This window comes from Thalassophryne amazonica, chromosome 20 (genome assembly GCF_902500255.1).
Source record: "Thalassophryne amazonica chromosome 20, fThaAma1.1, whole genome shotgun sequence".
Lineage (NCBI taxonomy): Eukaryota > Metazoa > Chordata > Actinopteri > Batrachoidiformes > Batrachoididae > Thalassophryne > Thalassophryne amazonica.
The window spans coordinates 36788362-36808902 of NC_047122.1; the positions used below are offsets into that span (position 1 = coordinate 36788362).

General features: G+C 43.2%; 1 protein-coding gene and 1 long non-coding RNA gene across 2 annotated transcripts in view; one reads left to right on the forward strand and one right to left on the reverse strand.

Moving 5' to 3' along the window:
* LOC117501919 (small conductance calcium-activated potassium channel protein 1-like) overlaps positions 1–20541 on the reverse strand; it is a 63306-nt gene that overhangs the window by 7066 nt on the left and 35699 nt on the right. Inside the window, exons 3-6 of the mRNA XM_034160883.1 lie at positions 15633–16528; positions 7313–7408; positions 2454–2741; positions 387–508 (exon numbers count right to left, since the gene is read on the reverse strand). Coding sequence (XP_034016774.1) covers positions 387–508; positions 2454–2741; positions 7313–7408; positions 15633–16493 — 1367 coding nt within the window. The 5' untranslated portion in view covers positions 16494–16528. The remainder of the gene's footprint in view (positions 1–386; positions 509–2453; positions 2742–7312; positions 7409–15632; positions 16529–20541) is intronic.
* On the forward strand, positions 4846–12030 carry LOC117501924. The gene is made up of 4 exons (XR_004558128.1): positions 4846–4925; positions 5544–5549; positions 6424–6427; positions 12021–12030. It is a non-coding gene; the product is annotated as an uncharacterized LOC117501924 (long non-coding RNA).

Sequence of the window (20541 nt, forward strand, 5' to 3'; positions counted from 1 at the left end):
GAAATCCATATAGTTTTTGAAAAAAATAAAAAGGACCTATACTTTATTGACAGCTCTCGTATATATATATATGTGTGTGTGTGTGTGTGTGTGTATAAGCGGTTGAAGATGAGTGAGTGAGCGTGTTCCCCTAGCTATTTTTATTGTATTTTTTATTTTAAGACATTTTTTTTAAACTGATGTGGTTACATATTTGTAAGGTGATTACATATTAGTAAGGCCATTTAATCAACTTCATTGCGATCGCTACACACGTGGAAAATAAAACAACAACAAAGAAGAACAACAAACAGTGGTACAGATGCGATTATGGGGCTAATTTAGTCGCACCGTGCATCTATGTTAAAACTCCCAGGTTATCAATCAAGTGATTTTGGTTCACATACCTCTCACAGACATGTAGGCCCCACGCTGCCACAATCCACAGAGACACACTGAAGATCATCAGCACTGTCCCGGGGTAGTTGGTCATGAGTGTTTTCCCCACAAATCGTGTGTTGAAGTGAATCTGAAGAGTACAAACAGGTTCATAGTGTCATCGTTTCGACAGCGCAGCTGTTTAGGATCGTATGTGTCAGATTACGTTATATAATGTAGATAAGAAAATGTGCTCTTAATCTGGTTCTGTACATGGTTTGACATTACAGAAGGGAAGGCAAAGGTTATTTTCCTCACTCCTGAATAGTACGTGAAGAGATTCTGAAGCTGCATTCTGTAAACCATGGAGAAGAAAGTCATGCAAAAAGTAGTAAAATTTAGTAAAGATATATGGATTCATTTTCTAAACATACTTCTCCCAGTTAAGAGTTAATGGGGTTGAGCTTATCCCAGCAGTAATAGGGCACCACAGTCTTGTTTGAACCCTGCATGATATCGCGGGATTTGGCCACTTGTGGGGACAGCCGGTCCCATTGCACAATATATATACAGCATAACTTCACATAGATAAACGGTGTACTGTTTTGTTTTCGGCTGCAATCACCGAAGCAGTCGAGAAAAGTGTTTTTTAGGGTTCCTAGTGGAGAAGGGAAGATGAGGCGAATGGGAAGATGTCATGCCAGTAAAGCCCCCGTCACACATAGCAAGAATGTGCAGGAACCAGCCAGACATGGCAAATAATGCCATAATCCGACACAGTCAGGAGGAAAAGAGGCGTGGTCAGCAGTGTCAGAATGCATCCGGATTACCTCGTCCACACCTCCACGACGGCATCCAAAGCACATGTAGACAGCAGGTAGATGACACAGACTGCTGTCAGACGGCCATAAAAGGCACTGCAGACTGCCCGATGTCTAGATGGCAAACACGCGACCGGAGTGGGAGCAAGAGTGAGCACTGTGTTCCTCACATGCATGTGTGCACGTGTGCACAAGTGCGCAGCGTGCGTGTGGTGCACACGCTTGGGGCTGCAATTATCACTCAGCCACGTGTGTGTGTGTATATGCATAACACTGCATGAGCCACTAAGAGTGCGACCCACGTGTGGGCGCGCGTGCCACTGGACAGCTTTGCTAAAAGTTTGCTGGCAGTGGGCCATGCTGTTCCATGCATCAGATGCAGCGCCTTTCTAGTGAACTTTAAGTTCTTTTATTGTGTTTTGGCTCACTTCAGCAGCACAACACAACTCTGGACACCGCAATGGTTGGATTATGACATGGGATTTATTTTTTATTTTGGGTGAGAGGATTTTAACCACAGGTTGCGGTACCATTATTATATTATATAATATTATATAATAGATTATTGTACGTGGCACGTGCAGGTCATACCGGCAGGTTTTGCCGTGCCAGATCCATCTCAAGGTTCCTTCATACGCACTCAAATTATTTCAAATCCAATTTTTCCGCCATTGGATTATGTAAATTGCAGTCAGCTGGTCCTCAGATTGCACGTGGACCACCGTTGGATAGGTGTTCCATCTCGACGGCACCCGGAGGGTTTTGAACATGTGCATCACACTCTGGGTCGCTGCCCAATTTTGACCAACTGTGTGGACTCTCGGAGTTTTGGAACTGAAATCCGACACTTTTCGCATGTGCGCTGATTCGTCATTCTGACGTCATTCTGATGTCATTCTGCGTGATTCTGACTGTGTGACAGGGGTATAAGTTTTAGCCTATACAGGTAACCAAAGTAGCTCCATTCTCTCGCCTGGAAAACCACCTCGACATGTTTGTGCTCCAGGTCATAAACAAACCACAACACGTTCACTTTCCCCCACATCTTTTTTCTTTGCATTTTCACTTTGTTTGCATGTAATTTGCCCAAAAAATGCCCTGTTTTTTCCCTGGCAGTACTGAAATTTTCTGAAATTCTGTAACCTGGAAAGTGCAAACTGTCCACATGGTCCATAAGGTGCACCAAAGGTTTTATTTATTGGTTAATTTGTTTGTGGTGCATGTTGTATGGCAGTAAGGCAAAAGTATTCCACATAGCAGAGAGTCTTTGCTGACTTTGTTGAGGGCCCCGATGCTGCGGGACGCGGTGTCGGTGAACAGGCGGCTGTGCAGCATCATGGCCCGGCCCAGCAGGTACAGCCTCAGGAACATAGGCAGAGCCAGGACGATCTCCAGCTCCGTCTCTGACAGCGTCACGCCCACTAAGCTCTGCCTGAAGTACGCCAGCAAGCCCACTGGGTACGGGTGGATGGCTGCCGCCGTCAGCTCCACCGCTACCAGCACCAAGCGGTCGCTTGTCATGGCGATCCGCCAGTCTTCAGCCCCGATGTCGTTCAGGTAGAGCTGCAAATCAGAACCATTATTAGCGAAAAATATGAAAAGTTTGTTTTGCTGTGGTAAGACACTATATACGAGGTCTATTAGAAAAGTATCCGACCTTATTATTTTTTTTCAAAAACCATATGGATTTGAATCACGTGTGATTACATCAGACATGCTTGAACCCTCGTGGGCATGCGAGAGTTTTTTCACGCCTGTCGGTTACGTCATTCGCCTGTGGGCAGTCTTTGAGTGAGGAGTGGCCCACCCTCTCGTCGTTTTTTTCATTGTTTAGGAATGGCTCAGAGACCGCTGCTTTGTTTGATCAAAATTTTTTCAAAACTGTAAGGCACAACTGAGTGGACACCATTCGATAAATTCAGCTGGTTTTCGGTAAAAATTTTAACGGCTGATGAGAGATTTAGTGTCGCCGTAAGGACGGCCCACGGTGCCTGACGGGGGCAGCGTCTCGCCGTTTCAAGTTGAAAACTTCCACATTTCAGGCTCTGTTGACCCAGTAAGTCATCAGAGAACAGAGAACTTTCAGAAGAAGTCGGCATGAGGAGTTTAGTCGGACATTCCATTGTTAACTGACATTTTGTAATGAAAGAACGTGCGGGCAGAGTCGCATGTCGGGCCGGACCCGACCGCGGGGGGTCGCGACAGGAAAAACACCTCCGTTGGAAACCTTAACGGGCAAGTTGGAACATGCCCAAGCTGTTAAACAATTTCTCAGTTACTCACTTGTTGAAAGCCATCAAAAGCCGCCTGAATTTTACAAATGGTTTTCAACACGGAGGTGTTTTTCCTGTCGCGGCGCACACAGATTCGCCGAGTCGTCACGGAAACGACTCGGCGAATTTGCGCGCACGTCTTTCATTACAAAATGTCCTTAAACAGTGGAATGTCCGCATAAAGTCCTCATGCTGGCCTCTTCTGAATCTTCTCTGTTCTCTCACGACGTCCTGGGTGAATTAAGCCTTAAATTAGGATGTTTTCAGGTCGAAACAGGCCGACGACGGCGCCTGGAGGCGCTGCACGACGTCCCGCTCCGTGGGAAGTCCTTACACCGACAGAAACACCCCATAATCTCTCATCAGCCGTTAAACTTTGCACTGAAAGCCAACTTAATTTCTCGAATAGTGTCCACTCGGATATTCCTCACAGGTCCAGAAAAAATTTTGATAAAGCAACGCGCGCCGTCTCGAGCAGCGTGTGAAACAAAGGAATTCAGCCGAGAGGGCGGGACCACATCTCACTCAAGGCCTGCCCACAGGGAAATGACGTCACCGACACGCGTGAAAAAACTCACGCATGCGCACAAGGGTTCAAGCATGATTGGTGTAATCGCACGTCATTCAAGTCCATATAGTTAAAAAAAAAAATAAAAGGGTCGGTTTATTACCTAATAGACCTCGTATTTGTTTGTCAGGTGTTGGACATGTTTGGGATAGTTGCTGGGGAAAATCTCATGCATCATGGAAATTAGGAGCAGGTGTAGCTGAAGGTGCACAAAACGTGAAAGGAGTTTGTCAGTGTCTTTCATTTTTTTAAAGCCTAAACTGGTGACCACAAAGGACACAACTGCTGTTTAAAAAATATTCACTTTTTAATGAACACCTCTCGGAGGAAGTACTTTCAGAATTTTTAAAATGCAAAAAATACAAGTCACCCAGCTTTTGTTTTAACCATTGCCATCAAATACAACATGCAAAATATATTTTGTATTTCATATACGCATTTTAAATACATTTAATATGTCTGTGTCGTGGACATAAATGAGCAAAACTCTTCAGCATCTCACCATGTCACTTAGGTCCTTCAGACTTTATTTTCAGTGCATGATTCTGGGGAGCATTAGCATGGCTAAAAACATTCAGCTTTTGGGGGGCTTCACCCCCCAGACCCCCCAACTACGGCCCTCTTTCATTTTAAGCGTTTTTCTTTATTTGTCTCTCACATGCCTGGAAAGTCCTCACCATCTCATTTAGGTCCTTCAGCCTTTTTTCAGTAAATGCTTCTGGGGAGCATTAGCATGGCCAATAAAACGTCATGCAATTTACACACTAAATAGTTACTGACTGACATCATGAGCTGTCAAGGTGCATGCTCTCATTTTAGTGTTCCAGGATTCAATGTTGACTCAACATTTAGCATTTCCTGTCTCAATGTCGACTGTGCACTGACTTCCTGCAAGATCTCCTCTTTGTCTTTTTTATATATAGATTTTTTTATTGCACAAAAACCTTACAGAGATTAAACATACCACAGCAAAAACTGAAAAACAGGTTAATCTTCTGTACTGTTGGTCCAGGAAGTGTTTAATATTTGACATTTCCAGTTTTGTTGTTGACTGAAAATTTGGCATTTCCAGTTTTAGTGATTGACTTTCCACTGAATTCCCATGCGATCGCTATTCACGCAAGGTCTCCTCTTTGTCTTTTTTTAAATTTTCTTTTCTTGTTTTTTGTTTTAAATTGAGACAAACAAAACCTTACGCAAAAACCTTACAGAGATTAAACATACCACAGAAAAAATTGAAAAACAGGTTAATCTCCTGATGGTCCAGGAAGTGTTCAACTTTCTTTTTAAAAGCCAACTTTAATGACAATTCAAGAATAACAAGACAACAACACTGATAACACAATCCAAGCACAAAAGACATACACAAAACACACAGCAAATTGCAGACACTGGGGGGGGACACAAGAGGTTACATGTACTCTAAGAGTGTTCATTAAATTTACAGTTTTTAACAAATTGATCATTTATCATTTTATACCATTTTTCTTCTTCATAAATTTGTGATTGAAAGAATAGACACAGCTCTTTGTGAAAAACATTGAAGTTTGTTTTGGTCTTCATAGATTTGTTTTTGTGAATGAAAAATTTCCCCGTCGTTAATAAAACATTCAAAGCTAAATCTTGCAGTCTATCATCTACAGCTATACCAGATAAGACATTCTCTTTGCCTAAATGAGATGGAGATGCAAATTTTGATGAACACCAGAAACAGAAGTCCTCCCAGAAAACATTCACAAATACACACACACACACACACACACACACACACACACACACACACACACACACACAAAAAACAAGTGATCAACAGTCTCAATTTCACATTCACAAAAGGTGCAATAATTCTCTTCAAAACCAAATTGAAGTCTCAGAAATTCTTTGGAAGGATATATGTCATGGATCATTTTGAAATTAACTCCCTTTATTTTTGGAGAAATAGGACATTTTATATATTTACATAGTAATGTGTTCACTTCCTCTTTGGAAAAGTATTTAGAAATCAGATTTCTGCGAGATGATATAGGATACAATTCTCTGACCAACAAAAAATGTATGAAGACATTGGGCAAATTTGTATTAGTGATGGATTGTCCATTAAATAACAGAGAAGGAAGCGTCATCTGAACATGATTGAGGAGTAAATTATATGACAATAGGATCAATGGCTGAGGAAGTGCTTTGATTACAGTGTTATATTGTTTTCTATCATTTAACATAAATTTAGAAGAAAAATTTTTAAAAGCAAAAACATTTCCAAAATCATTAAGGATATGCATCACTGACCATATACTTCGATCCAACCAATTCCTGTAAAATAAAGATTTGTTTCTAAATAACACATCGAGAGTTCCAGAGTGGGGTGTTGTGGGGATGAAAATTGTGCTTAAATATTAATTTCCAGTAAAGTAACACTTGTTGATGAAAGGAAGAAAGTTTAATAGGCAGTTTTTAGGGTCAAAATCACATTTAAGGAGGAAGTTAATACCTCCAAAATCCATGAATATTTTGGAGGGGATATGAAACCAAAATCCATTTTAATTTTTCAGAAAAGATCTAAGCCAATTAATTTTAATTGTAGCATCTAAACACTCAAAACCTGGTCACTGTCAACAATGTCAACCTGGTACTGAATTCCCGCAAGATCCCACAAGATCTCCTCTATTGTCAATCCAGGAAGTGTCAATGGAGGAAGTGTTCAACATTTGACATTTCCTGTTTCACTGTGGAAATTTGGCACTTCCTGTTTGGAATCCCTGTACCATGAGCGAGCTCACGCCACTTGCGCATCACTTCGCTCGTATTATTATTATTATTATTATTATTATTATTGTAACAACAAACAACAATAACCATAATAACAATTTAAGAAACTCCAACTTTATTTAAATTCTTAAAATTGTGCTCTTAAGTAAAAAAAACGCAAACAATCTATGACATGAATGAAATTAAATAAAAATATTATTAAAAAAAACCCAACAAAACAAACAAGCAACACTGGAATGTCTAAGTATGAATCGCCCTCAGCATAATATAACTAAATCAGTGTTTTAACAGCCAGTTGGGCAATTTAGACAGGGGATGAATAAACAAACAAGTTCAACTCACTAAATGTCATTTGACCTTTAGCCAGTAATCAATAAATTAATCAATAAATTTAAAAAAAATGAAAGATTAGAGCAGGTCAATCTCTAAAACCTCCAAGAAACCTGATTTTCTGAAAATATGAATTTTTCTATGATGTCATAAAGCATATAGAAGTCACCCACAGGGTGGGTACTTATTGAATTTACCTGCACCTCAGAGCAGTGGTACGCGATGATGAGGCCGAGCAGGATGATGGTCGACAAACTGATGAGGGACTTCAGTGCCAGAGAGTAGATGGAGCTCTGTGTGAGACACACACACACACACACACACACACACACACACACACACACACACACACACACACACACACACACACACACACACACACACACACACACACACACACACACACACACACACACACACAGAGTCAGCAGATGGTTGTTTGCACAGCCCAGTCTCATATTTTTTTTGTGCTCCCATGACTGACATTATTGACTCGCCCGTAATCTTCTGCTCAGATCCATTTAGATAACCCACTTGCTTCTTTTAATGAACGTGAACATTTCATAAACACGTTGCGCTATCTTCTCCGCTTGTATCACGAGTCCACAGAAATCAGAAGATTCACCGACATGGAGGAGTCACGATGTGTGATGCAAACTTGTAAATTAGATTAGATTAGCAGCATTGTATTTCAGCACACGGGGTAAGAAGCACACAGAGTATGAAAAGCAAAAAAGAAAAAGTAAATACACAATATAAATACCAGTCATACTGATCAATACTGGCTTACTGACTACTACTGTTCCTCTCATTCCTGACATCTGTCTTCTTGTTACCCCCCCAAGTGAGTAGTTGCACAGTCTGATGGCCTCAGGGACAAAGGAGTTTTTCAGTCTGTTGGTCCTGCACTTGTATTTATTTATTTTTATGAAACATTTTGAAAATGTGAATCCTGTTGCATTAGGAATCATTACTTTATTGTAATTAACAAAGTTAAACAGGTTACGGTAGGTTAAATAAGGCATGGCTGCAAAAGAAGAGGATCCGGATTCTGGACTGGCCTGCCTGTCCTGACCCAATAGAGAAAGTGTGGAGAAATTTGAAATGCAAAATGTAGCAGTGACCCTGTACTATTAGAGAGATAAAAATAACTGACATGCTTCATCACGTGGTATCCTCAATGCTAAAAACTCTTCAATGTTATGAGAAGCAACGTCAACATTACAAAGTGGTAAATACTTTACGTTTTTGCTCAGGTGTGATTTTGTCCCATTCTTCCAGACAAACAGTCTTCTGATCTTGAAGGTTCCATGGACCTCTTCTATGAACTCTGATCTTTATTTTTTTCCAGAGGTTTTCTGTTCTAACAGCCTTGTTTTCATTTTCTGAAACCAACTGAGAGTTTCCTTGTTATTATCTTGTTGGAATGTTCACCCTAATTTCATTTTCATCATCCTGGTAGATTTTTATGAAGAATGTCGCTGTACATTTTTCCATTCATCCTTCCTTCAATTATATGAAGTTTGCCAGTGCCATATGTTTAAAAACAGCCCCACACCATGATGCTCCCACCTCCAAACCTCACTGTTGGTATGATGTTTTTGGGGTGATGTGCAGTGCCATTTATAGTGTGTATTATGACAGCCAAAGAGTTCAGTTTTGGTTTCATCATTTGACCAGACTATGTTCTCCCAGTATTTCACAGGGTTTTTAAATGTTGTGCTGCAAACCTTAAACAAGCTTCAACATGCTTTTTCCTCAGCAATGGAGTCTTGGGTGGTGGCTGTACATACAGGCCATGGTAGCTGAGTGGATTGATTATTGTTTTCTTTGAAATAATTGCCCCTGCTAATTCCAGGTCTATCTGAAGCTCTCCACAAGTGGTTCTTGGCTCTTGGACAACTCTTCTGATAATTCTTTTCATTCCTCTGCCAGAAATGTTATGAGGTACATCTTGTTATGTCCAGTTTACAGTGAAATGATGTTAATTCTACTTCCAGATTATGGCCCCAACAGTGCACATTGAAACATTCAGAATTTTAGAAATCCTTCTGTAACCACTGCCATCAGTATGTTTAGTAACAATAAAGTTGCAAAGATCTTGAGAGAGCTCTTTGCTTTTACCCATCGAGATATTTCTTGTGTGACTCCTTGGTGATAGGACACCTTTTTATGGGACATCAGTTGGGACTGAACCACCTGATATTAATTTGCACTGACAAAGGGCAGGATTGCTTTTAATTACTGATAGATGTCAGCTGGTGTCTTGGCTTTCCTTGTCTTTTTGCACCACCTTTCTTCAGGTGTTCAATACATTTTCCTGTGTAATTTCACATTATTACACATATTTTTGGACATCTATGGTTTGATTTCTTTTTAGGTGTGGATTACATGGGTTGTTACCGACATCTGGGGAAATTTTTATTTCAATAGCACCTTTAGAAATAGATTTACTGAGAAAAATAGTGACATGTTCATACTTATTTTACCCACTGTATTAGTTACGTTTAAGGGCCTATAAAGCGACGTGCTATAAATGTAACAGTGAAAACCTATTTCATAAAGTCTAAGTATCTGTCCAAGGGGTGCCATATAGAGTGAAACCAGCAATGGACCAAAAACAGTACTCTGTGGTAACCCATACTTAATCACAAAGGACTTCAAAGTAGTGTTATTGTAGAAAACAACAACAATTTGCAATGACCAAAGATTTAGCAACAGCAACACTGAAGTGGTATCTGAATCCACAAGAAGAAATCATTCATTAGTTTTACAGAATGACAAGTCCTAAACGGTGATTGAAAAGGTTCAGAAACTTTGTTACTGGACAAATACGTAATCTGCAGTTTGTTGCAGTACTATTTTTTTCCTATAATCTTTTAAAATGGCAAATTCAAAACTGACCTCTCATTGTCAGGGATTTGGCCAGGTCAGGGCACTGAGCCCTTATTTTTCCCCTTTTTGTGGTTTTCTGTCTGCTTCAGCTTTGATTTATCGGTAATTATTTTCATCATGAGTTATTCTGTTATGTTTTTCTTATCACTTTGTTACTTTTCATACTTTAGCCATTGTCCAGTTCTGTTCAGCCGGTTTGTGTTTTCATTGTTTATCATTTAGCTTTCATCTGTATATGTTGGCTGTTGTACTTTTATATTGGGTTTTGATTTCTGTGTATTAGTCTGTTCCTGTTTAATTTTGCTCTTGTGTTGGTTTCCTGATCAGTTCTAGTTGCTTTGGTACTCATGCTCATGTTTGATTTTGGTTCCTGTTGTTGCACTATACGAGGGCTGTCAATAAAGTAACGGTCCTTTTTATTTTTTTCAAAAACTATATGGATTTCATTCATATGTTTTTACGTCAGACACGCTTGAACCCTCGTGCGCATGCGTGAGTTTTTCCACGCCTGTCGGTGACGTCATTCGCCTGTGAGCACTCCTTGTGGGAGGAGTCGTCCAGCCCCTCGTCGGAATTCCTTTGTCTGAGAAGTTGCTGAGAGACTGGCGCTTTGTTTGATCAAACTTTTTTCTAAACCTGTGAGACACATCGAAGTGGACACGGTTCGAAAAATTAAGCTGGTTTTCAGTGAAAATTTTAACGGCTGATGAGAGATTTTGAGGTGATTCTGTCGCTTTAAGGACTTTTCACGGTGCGAGACGTCGCTCAGCGCTCTCAGCCGCCGTCGTCAGCCTGTTCAAGCTGAAAACCTCCACATTTCAGGTTCTATTGATCCAGGACGTCGTGAGAGAACAGAGAAGTTTCAGAAGAAGTCGGTTTCAGCATTTTATCCGGATATTCCACTGTTAAAGGAGATTTTTTTAATGAAAGACGTGCGGACGGGTCCGCGCGTCGGGACGCAGCCGCCACGACGCTCCGCCACAGGAAAAACACCTCTGTTGAAAGCCTTAAGGACAAGTTGGAACATGTCCTGCCTGTTAAACAATTTCTCATATACTCACTCCACTGAAAGCCATCAAAAGCTGCCTGGATTTTACAAATGGTTATCAACACGGAGGTGTTTTTCCTGTGCCGAAGCACCGCGTCGGCTGTGTCCCGACGCGCGGATCCGTCCGCACGTCTTTCATTAAAAAAAACTCCTTTAACAGTGGAATATCCGGATAAAATGCTGAAACCGACTTCTTCTGAAACTTCTCTGTTCTCTCACGACGTCCTGGATCAATAGAGCCTGAAATGTGGAGGTTTTCAGCTTGAACAGGCTGACGACGGCAGCTGAGAGCACTGAGCGACGTCTCGCACCGTGGGAAGTCCTTAAAGCGACAGAATCACCTCAAAATCTCTCATCAGCCGTTAAAATTTTCACTGAAAACCAGCTTAATTTTTCGAACCGTGTCCACTTCGATGTGTCTCACAGGTTTAGAAAAAATTTTGATCAAACAACGCGCCAGTCTCTCAGCAACTTCTCAGACAAAGGAATTCCGACGAGGGGCTGGACGACTCCTCCCACAAGGAGTGCTCACAGGCGAATGACGTCACCGACAGGCGTGGAAAAACTCACACATGCGCACGAGGGTTCAAGCATGTCTGACGTAAAAACATATGAATGAAATCCATATAGTTTTTGAAAAAAAATAAAAAGGACCCTTACTTTATTGACAGCCCTCGTACGAGGTCTATTAGAAAAATATCCGACCTTATTATTTTTTTTCAAAAAACATATGGATTTGAATCACGTGTGATTGCGTCAGACAAGCTTGAACCCTCGTGCGCATGCGTGAGTTTTTCCACGCCTGTCGGTTGCGTCATTCGCCTGTGAGCAGGCTTTGAGTGAGGAGTGGTCCAGCCCCTCGGTGGATTTTCATTGTCAGGAAATGGCGGAATGATTTGGGCTTTTTTTCCCATCAGAATTTTTTCAGAAACTGTTAGAGACTGGCAGCTGGAAACCATTAGAAAAATTTATCTGGCTTTCTGTGAAAATTTTACGGGCTTCACAGAGAATAAGGAGTGTTACTACAGCTTTAAGGACGCTCGGCGCGCCGCGCTCTGTGCCGCCATTGAGAGCCACAAACCACCGGATCATTTCTAAACGGATGGCTCTGTGGAGCCGGGACCATTGTGTGCCATTTCTCTGGTTATCACAAGAGCTGGACATCAACCATTTTCCGGCAGATTTCACTTTTAACAAGAGATTTTGTCATGGAAAGCCGAGTGGAGGATTCGCTACTGGAGCGAGACAAAACCACCTCCGCTTTGGTCTCACAGGACGGCTTTGAGATGGCGTTCAGACAGCTGTCGGTGGTTTTTCCATCAAGTGATTATCCGAGAAATTGTAGATGTGCCTGGACATGCCAGAACATGTCCCGTGAGGCTTCATCACGGCGTTGCTGTGCGTCATGCGGCACTGCGGCGATGCGCGAAGCCTCCGCTCCTCTTTCCATGACAAAAACTCCTGTAACAGTGGAATGTGCTGTTCATTTCCAAACTGGACGCTGTGTTTTATCTGGGAGGTCGTCTGACTAGCACAGGAATTGTGAAAAGACGTGGACATCAGCACATTGAGACAGACGTGCGGAGGAATTCCGCGCGAGCGTATCTGTTGCCAGATTTGGACCTGGATGCCAGATTTGGAGCAATTCCGTACAGCAGACAGGAGGAGGAGGCGCAATCGCAGTGATGCCGACCGGTGCCGCGAACGGCCCGCCTGATAAGGACGCAGAACACAATGCCGTTTAAAAAAAAGCATGCAAAACTGCACTAAGAAATCCGCGAAAGGTGAACCGCGTTATAGCAAGGGACCACTGTACTCTGAAAATGAATGAATAAATATCACAGAAGATGAACCAGATTTTTTGACAAAATGTATTAATTGTCGCTCAGTGCTAATGCAATACCATATCATAGGAATACAATGAGGCAACAACAGCTGAATGTCTCATTGGATGGGGCGGGCCTGGCTGACAAGTGGGCGGGCCCAGGCCCACCCTTGGCTACGCGTAAGCGTACCTCCCATCATGTCTTCGTTCCTTGTTTCACGCCCAGTTACTTATGTTCACTCCACGCCCTGCACCTGCCATTATGTTTTCCCTCACTTTGATGCAGTCTGTTTTGTTTCCATTCACTCACACTCTTGCACCTGCTCCATGTCTTTGTCTTTTACATCACGCCACTTTGCTCACTCCCTTCCTCACACTCTTGCCCTGTCTTACTCTTTAGCCAGAAGCCACACCCCCTTATAGATTGTTCCTCACGTGCACCTCGTTTACACCACCTGCCTCTGGCTTCTCACTAATTAGTCCACAAGTATTTAAACCCCACAGTCCTTCACTTCCTTGCCAGATTGTTGTCTTAGCCCACTTTCCAGCGCCCATCACAGTCCTGTTTTTGTCTTTGTTCGTGTTCTGAACCTTGCTCTGTTTACCTCGACCATGCCTTTTGCTTCATCCCGGATGTCTGAGTTTGCTTGTGCCTCTGAACCCTGCTCGTTTGTGACTGCGTCTCAGCCTGATCCTGTTTGTACCTCTGCCACGCTGACTGATTACATGTGTAAAGACCATGATTTCTCCAACACCAAAGCCTTGTCTGGGAGTTTGCATTGCGGGTCCAGCCACTCCTGGTGATGGGCTCCCGCCTGTCCTGACACTCATGAGCTAATGAACCTGGATCAAAGGCTATGTTTTTCTTTGTCTTTTTAAGGAGAGCCTTAATCGCCACTGTTTTAAAAGATGCAGGAATACAGTCTGTCATAAATGACAAGTTAATGATATTCAGCTTGGTTGGTCCTAATAATGGCCAAAAACTCCAATAAAATCCTTGAACAATTTGGTTTGTAAGCGATCAAATAAATAAATGGTGAATGGACTGCATTTATATAGCGCTTTTCCATCTGCATTAGACGCTCAAAGCGCTTTACAATAATGCCTCACATTGTCCCCGATGTAAGGGTGCTGCCATACAAGGTGCTCACTACACATTGGAAGCAACTAGGGGATTAAGGACCTTTCCCAAGAGCCCTTAGTGATTTTCCAGTCAGGCTGAGATTTGAACCAAGGATCCTCTATTGTCAAGCCCAACGCTTAACCACTAGACCATCACATCCTCTATTACATGGGGAGGTGATGGTCAAAAGTGGAAGTATGAACTTGTCTAATGAAATAGTTCCAAAACCTGCAAGTACAGTATTTCCAATTGATTCAACGCTTAATTGGACTATCCAGTCTGACTAGTGTTTGCTGGGAAATTCCAGCTGTATTCTATTTTATTGTCAACATATTCCATGAAATCCTGCATGGTAAATGGAGAACAGTTTGAAGATGGTTGACCGTTTACAAGAATTTTGGATTGTGCTTATTTTTGTTACTTTAAAGTAACATGATGTTTTAGCAGCTTTTAAGGCATGTTCCAGGCAAGGCAACAAAATTACAAATTTGAGGTCTGTCATTTATATTCTGAACTCCTGCTTTTACATTTCAGATTTCTTATACCATCTGAGAACATGGCAACTGCAGTTTAGCGTGACTTAATTTTAAAGTAAGTTCTGAATCCAGCAGGCTGGCAACGACTGTATGTAGGCCACCTGTGACATAATCCAGCCAGCAATCCTGATCAGAAAATGACCTTCACATGTCAGGCAATCTGGAGCCAGTTTCATTCAGAATTGTGGGATTAATGTGACATTTCAGTGATATAGACATCAACGCTCAACAGCCAGGTAGGTAGCCAGGTGTCTCAACACTGATTGGCTCCAGGCCCCTGCCGCCCTTAATTGGACTAAGCGGTTGAATGAGATGGGTGTGTGTGTGTATATATACAGTCTTTTCCTGAAAGACCTTTTTTTGTTGTTGGACTACCAACATGTAGAACTGGGTTTGATTTCCAGACATGCTACCTGTCTTCGACTTTGGACAAAACACTTCATCTGCACTGTCTTAGTCCACCTGGCTGTAACGGCTCTTGGCTGCATGTGCATCGCACTGGAGTCCCATCCAAGGGATTCGTAGATTCTCAACCACTTCAAGCTACAGAATCCAGAGATAGGTTCTGGCACCAACAGGCTTCAGGGCCTAGAAGACTTACTTCTACACTTCTACTTCTTTACCAGAAGGGGTGAAGTTAGGAAATTAGATTGTCCCCCAAACTTGCATAATAGTTGTACATTCTATTGAAACATATGTTTGAAATTTTGTTGCCTGTTTTTTTTAACAGTCTCAATTTAAAAAAAAAAGAAAAAAAGAAAGAAAATAAAATTAAAAAAAAGACAAAGAAGAGATCTTGGGCGAATAGAAATCTCACGGGAATTCAGTGGAAAAAAAAGTCATGCTGCCTGGACGTGTTCTTCAACTGTATTATTTCAATCCATCTATCTGGACTTGGCTGGGGAGGTAACCTGTTTCAGACTGGCGTCCGGTCAAGGGGGAGTTGTAGACTCTCATCCCCTTCACTCTATGGAATTTGGAGACAAGCATCAACTCCAACAGTCCTATGGGACTCTATCAGACTTACTTCAAATTGCAAAATAGGCGTGCATCTGTTCTTAAAAACCTTTTTTTTCTTTGACTGTCTGACCTTGCTGTAGACACTCCAGGAGAGTTCAGTCTCCATCACCATCACCACGACGCCGAACAGCCCAACCGCCAGGGCGCAGTCGTTCAGCCGCTGCCTCTTCACAAACAGCGCCCTCCTGCGGACCAGCCGCCAGCCGATGTTGTGGGTCCTCCAGTAGGAATCATCCTTGCCGTCAGCCGTGTGTGTGGGGCTGACCTTCGGGCTGCTGTTGGGACTTGGCTTCGGTTGCTCTGCTCCTGGGAGCACACCTTTGGCCTCGGACGGGGTGGGGTCCTGGTGGAGCTGTGGCATCTTTTTGTAGTTGTGCAGATTGTCATCTCTGCTGGTGATGATGATCTCTGGCAGACTCTGGTGTTGGTGCATCTCAAGCAACATGTTGCCTCTTTTCCGGTAGGGTCTGCTGTCCGTGTCTTTAGGGTCAAAGTGTGACCTGTGGGGCGTCTTGAAGGGTGACCCACAAGAAGTAAAGGGGATGTCAGTGAAAGAGGTGACCTTCTCTTGGAGTCTGTGAGGACTTGCACATTTGGAGTTGCACTGGTGATTGTGTCGTGGACTTTGTCGATTCGCCGCTGACCTTTTGGCGATTTTCTTGTCTTTGATTCTCGCTTTGTCTGTCGCCCAACTGGAACGAGGTGTCGCTGTGAAATAAAGGTGGCCGTTGTACAAAGGCGTCACGGCCATGACCTGGTTTCTGTCCAGCCACACCGTGTGATCTAAACCGCTTTGGACCGTGTGGTGTATTCCACGCTGAGGAGGCAAGGCTTGAGGTGGACAAGGTATTCGTGGTGGGAGCAGGGGGCGCTGCTCCTGCCCCTCGTTCCCATTCACCAACAACATGTTCATAGAAGGGGAGGGGTCCATGGTCAGAGGGTGTAAGTGTGAGGACACCCCAAAACCTGTTCAGATGTTTGTGCAAAGAAGACAGAGAGACAGAGAGGAGAGAGAATTACACAAAAATATTAACGTACTTTAAGTTTCACTCATGACAAGATTTCAAATCAGTTCCTGCTCACTGCTTCGGCTTTTTGGCTTTGGAAGTTTTGTGCAACGGAAATGCAAAAAGTCTCTTATAAGACATGAAATACACACTTCAAAAGCTTCTTTTCTTACCTTAAGTCAGGTTGTGCAGTCTGCAAAAAAACCCCCCCAAAAAAAACCCTACTTTGTGGAAGGAGAAAGACTCCCTCAAGTATTCAATCCTGAACCACAGAAAGATCTGTTAAAATTCCTGCAAGAAACAAACTGGAGCCAGTTCCCATTCCACAAACACAGTACAGACACTGCAGTCACATCCAAAACATTCCGAGCTGCCTGTTTGAACTTCCCAGTTATTCCTTAGCAGCTTCAGCAACATGAAGCCCCGCCCAAACCTTCTTGTGTATGATGACATATGAAGTAAAAATTAAAATCCGTCACATTTTCAGGCCCCAGTTTTGCTCACTGGGTCACCACTGGGGCATCTTCTATAAATCTGAAGTACTTAATGATGGCAAAGACTTTAAGTTGCAGATGTTGCAAAGGCAAAGAATGCGTCATCAGTTGGATCAGTTTTTTTTTTTTCAGATGGGATTGGCAGATTTCCTCCCCTTTTGTGTGTGTGTGTGTGTGTGTGCATGAGCGGATGTCAGTATAAAAAGAAGAAAAAAAATCCACTAAAGCCTGAAGTGATTGTCACAGTCTGATAAGCTCGACTATAATATCACTTTACAAATGTCATTATCAGGTGGTAATAATATAGTGGTGAAAATTCCAAGTGGGTTATTCAAATTGTTTTTTTTATTTATTTAATCTTAACGGGAGAATGAGGATCCTCAATATGAATTCAGCAGATTAGAATTGCAGATTAACCGAGAGCCAGACATCACATACTGATGAGATTATGAAGTCCGAAATATTTCCCTTTAACTGGACAGTCTGCACAGAGTGAGGTGAAATTTTTAAGCATTAAAAAGTCATAACAATGACATTCACCCTCATTTGTTTGTCTAAATCCTGGTGACAGATGGGAACATAAATAACAGAGCTGTGCCCAAATGGAAGACCACAAGGAGTCGAGGCTGGGCACAGAACATCCGGATAGTAGCCGGATAAAGAATGGCGTAATCTCATCCAAAGACAACATGTACTTAAAGTTAGGGGGGCGGGGGTGCCGGTGCAAAGGTGGCACGGCAAATCATGCTGTGGTTTTCACTTCCTCAGATGTTCCTTGTAAGTCCTTTCGGCTGCTCCCTTGTTCTCACTCGGGGTTGCCATAGTAGATCCGTGGTGGATCTGCATGTTGATTTGGCACAAATTTTACACCAGATGCCCTTCCTGACGCATCTCCATATTGCACGGAGAGTGGGGTGGTCGTGTTAGAATAGCAATATAGTAAACACTAGTGGTTGAATGATTATGTGTGTACATACGAGTATATATATATATATATATGTATACACACGAGGGCTGTCCATAAAGTATAGGTCCTTTTTATTTTTTTCAAAAACTATATGGATTTCATTCATATGTTTTTACGTCAGACATGCTTGAACCCTCGTGCGCATGCGTGAGTTTTTCCACGCCTGTCGGTGACGTCATTCACCTGTGAGCACTCCTTGTGGGAGGAGTCGTCCAGCCCCTCGTCGGAATTCCTTTGTCTGAGAAGTTGCTGAGAGACTGGCGCTTTGTTTGATCAAAATTTTTTCTAAACCTGTGAGACACATCGAAGTGGACATGGTTCGAAAAATTAAGCTGGTTTTCGGTAAAAATTTTAACAGCTGATGAGAGATTTTGAGGTGATACTGTCGCTTTAAGGACTTCCCACGGTGCGAGACGTCGCGCAACGCTCTCAGGTGCCGTCGTCAGCCTGTTTCAAGCTGAAAACCTCCACATTTCAGGCTCTATTGATCCAGGACATCGTGAGAGAACAGAGAAGTTTCAGAAGAAGTCGGTTTCAGCATTTTATCCGGATATTCCACTGTTAAAGGAGATTTTTTTAATGAAAGACGTGCGGACGGGTCCGCGCGTCGGGATGCAGCCGGCGCGGTGCGGCAGCACAGGAAAAACACCTCCGTGTTGATAACCATTTGTAAAATCCAGGCGGCTTTTGATGGCTTTCAGTGGAGTGAGTATATGAGAAATTGTTTAACAGCTGGACATGTTCCTGTTGTGAAAGTGTAGGAACACGGACCCACAACAGGGGGCGCAAATGAACGGACAATGGAGGAAGTCAAATAGCACTTTTACTGTTGTGAAATAAGCACAACAAACACAACAGATTACAATAATAGACAATAAAGTCAAATCACAAAGGTGTCATGTGGGCAGGCTCGAAGATAGAAGACGTCTGTCCAAAGCAGAACCGGAACCACACGATTTCCTCCGCCACCGAACCCCGGGAATACTGGAGCCGCCAAGTCCCGAACTCCCAGGTGGCCACTGCCTCCGCTTGTCGGATCTGGTACTGCTGGCGAGGAACAAAAACAGTCAGATGTGGGTGCGCCTGCACCCAGCAACACGTATGGTGGAAAAACCACCTCCACCTCTCGTCAGGAAAACACTGGTTAGTGCAGGAATGTGAGTACTTATCCAAATGGTCCAATACAGTCTCCTGCTGTTCTACTCACTATCTGCATAAAGGCGACAAAGTAATATGGTCAAAAAGACAACACGATTGGCTGAGTACGTTACCTCCTCGGTAGAGCGATATCTCGGCAAAGAGGTGGAGATGACGTCTTGCTGATATACCGATGCGGATCAGATGATTGGTAACAGCTGTCGTAGGTGACAGCTGTCACCCCGGCTGCTCCTGTGAGGTGGCAGGGCCCTCTGGTGCCTGGAGCCCGCACTCCAGGCAGGGTGCCCTCTGGTGGTGGTGGGCCAGCAGTACCTCCTCTTCAGCGGCCCACACAACAGTTCCAACTTGTCCTTAAGGCTTCCAACAGAGGTGTTTTTCCTGTGGCGGAGCATGGCGGCGGCTGCGAGCCGACGCTGCAATCCGCCCGCACGTCTTTCATTAAAAAAATCTCCTTTAACAGTGGAATATCCGGATAAAATGCTGAAACCAACTTCTTCTGAAACTTCTCTGTTCTCTCACGACGTCCTGGATCAATAGAGCCTGAAATGTGGAGGTTTTCAGCTTGAAACAGGCTGACGACGGCGCCTGAGAGCGTTGCGCGACGTCTCGCACCATGGGAAGTCCTTAAAGCGACAGTATCACCTCAAAATCTCTCATCAGCTGTTAAAATTTTTACCGAAAACCAGCTTAATTTTTCGAACCATGTCCACTTCGATGTGTCTCACAGGTTTAGAAAAAATTTTGATCAAACAAAGCGCCAGTCTCTCAGCAACTTCTCAGACAAAGGAATTCCGACGAGGGGCTGGACGACTCCTCCCACAAGGAGTGCTCACAGGTGAATGACGTCACCGACAGGCATGGAAAAACTCACGCATGTGCACGAGGGTTCAAGCATGTCTGACGTAAAAACATATGAATGAAATCCATATAGTTTTTGAAAAAAATAAAAAGGACCTATACTTTATGGACAGACCATTGAGCATCCCAAACATGCTCAATGGGTGACATGTCCGGTGAGTATGCCGGCCAAGCAAAAACTGGGACATTTTCAGCTTCCAAGAATTGTGTACAGATCCTTGCAACATGGGGTCGTGCATTATCCTGCTGCAACATGAGGTGATGTTCTTGGATGTATGGCACAACAGTGGGCCTCAGGATCTCGTCACGGTATCTCTGTGCATTCAAAATGCCATCAATAAAATGCACCTGTGTTCTTCGTCCGTAACAGACGCCTGCCCATACCATAACCCCACCGCCACCATGGGCCACTCGATCCACAACAATGACATCAGAAAACCGCTCACCCACACGACGCCACACACGCTGTCTGCCATCTGCCCTGAACAGTGTGAA